Source organism: Mus musculus, chromosome 5 (genome assembly GCF_000001635.26).
Source record: "Mus musculus strain C57BL/6J chromosome 5, GRCm38.p6 C57BL/6J".
Lineage (NCBI taxonomy): Eukaryota > Metazoa > Chordata > Mammalia > Rodentia > Muridae > Mus > Mus musculus.
In genome coordinates, this window is record NC_000071.6 from 115550028 (window position 1) to 115556189 (window position 6162).

The 6162-nt window shown below is 57.4% G+C and overlaps 1 protein-coding gene across 7 annotated transcripts in view; it reads left to right on the plus strand.

The window, feature by feature from the left end:
• The window catches only part of Pxn (paxillin), a 64018-nt gene extending 58058 nt beyond the window's left edge, over window positions 1–5960 (plus strand). For 3 of the 7 annotated variants that reach the window (XM_006530202.3, XM_006530205.3, XM_006530204.3), the window contains exons 8-15: window positions 94–360; window positions 556–948; window positions 1461–1562; window positions 1824–1994; window positions 2077–2250; window positions 2737–2818; window positions 2951–3099; window positions 3842–5960. In XM_006530202.3, the coding sequence (XP_006530265.1) occupies window positions 94–360; window positions 556–948; window positions 1461–1562; window positions 1824–1994; window positions 2077–2250; window positions 2737–2818; window positions 2951–3099; window positions 3842–4108 (1605 nt within the window). In that variant the 3' untranslated portion in view covers window positions 4109–5960. Of the gene's footprint in view, window positions 1–93; window positions 361–555; window positions 949–1460; window positions 1563–1823; window positions 1995–2076; window positions 2251–2736; window positions 2819–2950; window positions 3100–3841 lie in introns of those variants that run through there. The other 4 variants (XM_030254218.1, NM_133915.3, NM_011223.3 and 1 more) reach the window with 3 other exon arrangements.
• Window positions 5961–6162: the final 202 nt, after the last annotated feature.

The window sequence follows — 6162 nt, forward strand, 5'->3', positions numbered from 1 at the left end:
TGTTCTGCTTTGACCTCTAGTGTGGCCCAAGTGGCAGCATCCCACCTTCCCTGGAATGGGATGGGTGACAGCTGCTTTGTCCTCCTCCCCCAGATCCGCTCTGTGATCAGGAGGAGCCGGGAGACGGGCCACGTGCACCCCATGTCCCGGGAGCTTTCCCCTCGCCGCAGGCTGGACCCTGCCAGCCTGAGCAGGAACCCATCCCAGGAGCAGCTCATTGCTGAGCTGCAGGGCCGGCTGGGCATCCAGCTGGCGGCCGAGGAGGTGGCAGGGACCCCCGAGCAGGACTGGCTGACGGAAGGCGTTGTTATCACCGTGCAGCCACGTGGGAGGCAGGCCGGGGGGCAGTTGGTAGAGAAGGTAGCCAGCCAGCCGATGTGGCCTGGGGAGTGGGGGTCTGGCGGTTCCCTCAGCCCTAGTGAAAAAGATTTTGGGGCGGTGGGGTGGTTTCTGCACTGTATTGCCTTACGACAAGGCTGGCCACATCACCCCCTCCACCCTCTTTTGGCTGCTGAGTTCTTACCTTCCTGTCTCTTTCCCCTCTCTCCTTCCTAGGTTGTCTACCCTCCTGACTCTCCCGTTCCCCTGAGAAGAACCATCTCTGTTGTGGCTCCTTCTCCCCCTGCCCCTTTGCTCCAGGATCACCCTGACCCTTCGACTGGCAGCTCTCCTCTCCCACCCAGCCTGCCCACTCCCTCCTGGCCAGGGCCCTTGGCTGCTGCTTCTGCTTCATCTTCTGGGGTCCAGACTGAAGGGGGGAAGTCCCCAGAGGAGGGTGGGCGTGGCCCTCCTGGTCTCACCTCTGTGCCCCACACCGTGAGGTCTGTGGGCTGCCAGACCAATGAGGACCCACTCTTCTGCCCGATGCAGGCCGGCCTCCAGGCACCTTGCCCTGCCCGTGCCCTGTCTCGTCCCGAGCCACCTCCCAACTCTGAGGATGCTGCAGAGGTGTGCACTCATGCAGGCACGGAGGGCTCCGTCCTCCATCCTCAGCCCAGACAGTAACTGGAGTCCTTCCTTAGGGTCTGCCTGACCCTGGTATCTGGCAGCACCTTAGTAAAACACACACACACACACACACACACACACACACACACACACACACACACACCACACTGGCCCATTCCCTTGGGTTCATCAGCTGTGGAGGCCATTTTCTCACTGGAAACTACGAACCATCTCTGCCCTTGTTGGCCTGGGCATTGTCAGGGCCTCATGTCTACCCGTGTGGTTCACCCCTTCCCCCTCCCCTTCTTCTCCTAGGCCTCCTCTCTCAGGTTCTCTCTCTCTCTCTCTCTCCCTCCCCCATCTCTTCACCTCCACCCCCACCCCCCTCTTGTTTTCTGCCATTGCCAGTAGGGAGAACTCCTCTAACTTTGTGTGATAATCCAGTGGCGAGGCCTCTCTATCTCGGTTTTTAAACAATGCCTTCTCCTCTTCTCCTCTCTTTGCCACCTAAGATGCAGGGCCTGGAACAGAGAGTGGATGGAGAGCGGCCGTGGGCAGCCAGCTGGCCCCCCAGCAGCAGGCAGAGCAGCCCCGAAGGGCAGGACGAGGGAGGGGTCAGTGCTTGGGCTGGGGGCTGAGTTCTTGCTTGGCATGTCGCCCCTGGGCTTGGTCATGCAGCTGGGTGCTGGAAGCCCTCCTTGACCTTCCTTCGGACTGCCTGCGATGTCACCCCACCCCCACCCCACCCCAGGGGACCGTGTGCCTTTTGCCTCCGTCAGCCTGTCTGTTCGGGATAGAAAGCCTCATATGTGTTAATGCTGTGAGTTGCTCACACCAGGGGCCCTGGAAATCTGACCAGCTCTCTGTGTCCACAGTTCATGGCCCAGGGGAAAACTGGGAGCAGCTCACCCCCTGGGGGACTCTCCAAGCCCGGGAGCCAGCTGGACAGCATGTTGGGGAGTCTGCAGTCCGACCTGAACAAGCTAGGGGTCGCCACCGTTGCCAAAGGGGTCTGTGGAGCCTGCAAGAAGCCCATCGCCGGGCAGGTAAGCAGGGGAGGTGGGCACTGAACACCGGGGCCTGGGCTCCGGACCTCACCAGAGTGACTCTGTGTGCCTGTCTTGTAAGGTCGTGACCGCCATGGGGAAGACATGGCACCCCGAGCACTTTGTGTGCACCCACTGCCAGGAGGAGATTGGATCCCGAAACTTTTTTGAGCGGGACGGACAGCCCTACTGTGAGAAGGACTACCACAGCCTCTTCTCCCCACGCTGCTACTACTGCAACGGACCCATCCTGGATGTGAGGCTCCTGGGCCCTGTCTGCTCCTTTCATCTCCTGGGGTTGGCAGTCCTCTCTCTGAGCCGTGTCAGCCAGGCTTACCCAGGCAGAAAGTGGTAGGGTAGGCCTGAGAGTCTGACCTGGCGGCTCACAGCAGCCCAGAAGTGTTAGGTGGCTCCCCCTCCCATCCTGGAGTCCTGGTGTGGGAGGCCCAGGCATTAGGAGCCTGGGTGCCGGGTGTCTCCCTTCTCACAATCTGGGATGTTACTTATAAAGTAGGAGTCACAATCAATCCGGTGAACCCGTGAGTTTGAGCTCGAAGTTTGAGGAGAGAGATGTGTATGTGTGTCTGTCGGTTGGAGATGTGTGTGTCTGTCAGTCGTATCCCTCAGCAGCTCTGAGTACTTAGTGTTTGCAATTAGGAAAGAGCCCTCTTCCATTGGCTATGAGCAGGGCTGAGGTTGGAAGGAGAGCCTTGTCCATGCGCCTTTTTTTTTGCTTTCACAGAAAGTGGTGACAGCGCTGGACCGCACATGGCACCCGGAACACTTCTTCTGTGCCCAGTGTGGAGCCTTCTTTGGTCCAGAAGGTAGGGCGACACTGGAAGGGCCTGCCTGCCATGCTCTGGGAGGTCTCAGAAGGAGGTAGGGTGACCTCGCCGATGGTGGGCTCAGGGTGGCTCTGGGTCTACCTCTGAATGCCACCGGCTTCCGATCCTCAGGCTTCCACGAGAAGGACGGCAAAGCGTACTGTCGTAAAGATTACTTCGACATGTTTGCTCCCAAGTGCGGCGGCTGCGCCCGTGCCATCCTGGAGAACTACATTTCAGCCCTCAACACCCTCTGGCACCCCGAATGCTTTGTGTGCAGGGTAAGGGGCACCTCCATTCAGCCAGAGGGCCTGGGAGCAGGCGGGGGTGGGGGGGTAGGGGTGAGTCTCTCCTGTGGTGCCTGTGTTCAAGGCTCTCTGCAAGCGAGCAAGCGAGCAGGGCTGGGGTATGTGTATGTATGCTCCTTCATGTCCCAAAAGTCCTCAGCTGGGGTCGAGACAAGGAGCCAGGTAGAGGTGTTCCTCGAAAGCTCCAGTGTGCAGGCCTTAGGACTGGTCACACTGGACAGAGCATGTGACGATCAGATGACGTGTAATAAATCCTGAGACTCCGGTGGGGAGCGGACTGTGCTTCTCAGCTGGTCTGTGGGGTAACAGGGCCCTAGCGAGGGCTTCTGGACCAGTAAACCTGGGAACACTTGCTATAGGCTCCAGCCTTTCACACCTGCGTGCGCACACTAATCAGCAAATGGGGATCCACAATGAAATGTAAGCTCAGCTCTCCTCTCCCCGTCCTTTTTAAAAGTGTGCCCGTTTCTGGCTACAACTGTATGGCCCCCCGTGTAAATCCAGAACTCACACCTCTGACTAGGCCATCCACGGAGCAGTGAGCACGGCTGGATCACATCACGTACAGACCTTCTTCCTTCAGGAGAAAGTTGAGGGTGTAGCCTAGCTCACAGGAACCGATGAGCAAGCAGCGGTCCTTACAAGGGTGACAAGGGTCCTTTGGGCGTCAGCCAGGACAGTTCCCAAGCCCCTCTCGCTCCTCTTCTGCCCGCAGGAGTGCTTCACACCCTTCGTCAACGGCAGCTTCTTTGAGCACGACGGGCAGCCGTACTGTGAGGTCCACTACCACGAGCGGCGCGGCTCGCTGTGCTCCGGCTGCCAGAAGCCCATCACGGGCCGCTGCATCACCGCCATGGCCAAGAAGTTCCACCCCGAGCATTTCGTGTGCGCCTTTTGCCTGAAGCAGCTCAACAAGGGCACCTTCAAGGAGCAGAACGACAAACCCTACTGCCAGAGCTGCTTCGTGAAGCTCTTCTGCTAGGCCGGTGCCTGCCCTCCCCGCCTTCCCCAGCCAGCCAGTGCCGCCACGCACTGCTCGCTTGGGGCCAATCCACCAATGGAAACTGGAACCTCACCCCCTCAGCAGGCACAGGCGCAGGACAGGACTCCGGGTCGGTCCTGCCTGTCTCTCGTCCCTACCACCTGCTAAAGGGGCCTCCTCCCCCTTCCGTGGCTCTCCTGGGCTCTGTGCACTTCATCTTCCCCAGAGGTGGAAGCTGCTGCCCAGTTGTCCCGTGGATGTCCCTAAGAGCCAGCACCTCACACTGGAGCCTTTGACAGTCACCTTTCCACAGTGTGGTCATTGGGAGGGCAGAGAGGGTCAGCTAGGGGCTCTTTTTATCCTTCTCCAAACCCCTACTGTATTGGGGACACCGGGCCCCACTAGACAATGCCAGCATAAAGTCACCCATGGGCCATCAAAGGCACTTTGGGTGCCACCACCCAGTCTCCCAGAGTCTGGGTGACTGCCCCGTTTGTACCGGCCCCGGGGTCTCTGAGAAAGCCTCCTCCAGCAATAACCTTTTATATAGACACGTGCTTCATCTCTGGGGACGGCGTGAGGTGGGAGTGTCACCCGCCCACGCCTCAACACTGTACCAAATTTGATAGATTTCTACACTGAGGTTCAACTTCGTATGGCTCAAGTTGCTTTTATGTATCTCCACAAGATGATTTTGAAGAGATTTAAAGAACTCCCCCTTTTGTACTCTGGTCTGTCCTTGCCGCTGGGTCAGCCCGTGGCATTGGTTTTGGTATGGACTTTGCTTTGTATGAGGGGGAAATACTTTGTATCTTTATGTTATTTCTTAGCACAATGAGCTGGGAGCGGCCCTTGACGACTTCTGAAACCTCGCAGCTCCCGGGACTGTTTTTAAACTGCTGTATTTTCAAACCCTTCCCTCACTGCCCAGGCCAACGGGCTCTTCATTAAGAACTACTCTAAGAATGTCCAGCCCTTTGGACCTGGAGTTTTGAACCTCACGTGTCCTGTTCCCAAGGCAGGCAAAGGGGAAAGACATATTTGGGGGTCTGCTTCCTGCCTAAGTAAGCCATCTGGAACCAGCCTCTGCTCCCTGTGAAATTTTTTTTGGCGACAAGGAGAAACCCCTGAATTTTCTCAGCCTCCTCATTGCTTCTCTGGGGCTCGCTCTTCTTCCTTCTCAGGAAAGCCGGTGTCTGATTTTGACCAGGAAGATGGTAAAGGATCTCTGGTCTCCACTCCACTGGGCGCATCTCTCCCTCCCTCAAACTTCCTGTCAGCTGACCGGGGCTAAGGCTGTTCCCTTTCACAGGTGGGGTTTGTGTTGGGGGGCTGGGGAAGGGGGTCTGAGAATGCCCCAAGCTGGAACAGGGGAGCCTGGTAGGAGTTGGGGCAGAGGGACAAGATCCCTATTAGAGTAACGAAAAGTCCCAGAGCTCCCAGTCCAAAGGATGAGATGGGAGCAGCCAGCTTGGAAATGGCTGGGGAAAAAGGCGTCTGGAAAAGGGATTCCAGACAATTCCATAGGCTGGGGACCTACACCTTACATCAGCTTCCCAGTAGAGGACCAGCGTGATGGGGTCCCAGACAAGGATCCCCAGTCAAGGTCAGCTCTGGCAGTGGCTGCAGACACCGGCACTTCCACCCACAGGCCTTACTGCTCTGTTTACAGTGACCTGCTCCAGCCCCCCTCCCCCTCCAAGACGAGGTCGGGGTATCTGGAGGGCCATTCTCTGGGTCAATGGATCTGTGATCATTTGATTCCCCTCCCCCTTATAAACTTTTAACCTGGCTTTTCTCATTTCAACTCCTGTGATATATGCCAATAAAGTTTGCCATGATTTTCACCCGAGCTGATGTTATTTCTTGGGACTTTGAGCTAGTTGCCACAGCAGAGAAACTAGAACCTCTCTAGACTCAGCAGACTCATACAGAGGAAGCAGATACTTGCTGTTCTCTTCCTGGAGGCCCAGAGAGCCAGAGAATGGGATTCTCGGAGCTTGCTTGTGGCCATAGGTCCTTCTGACTCCAGCGTGAACTTTACCTACCTAGCC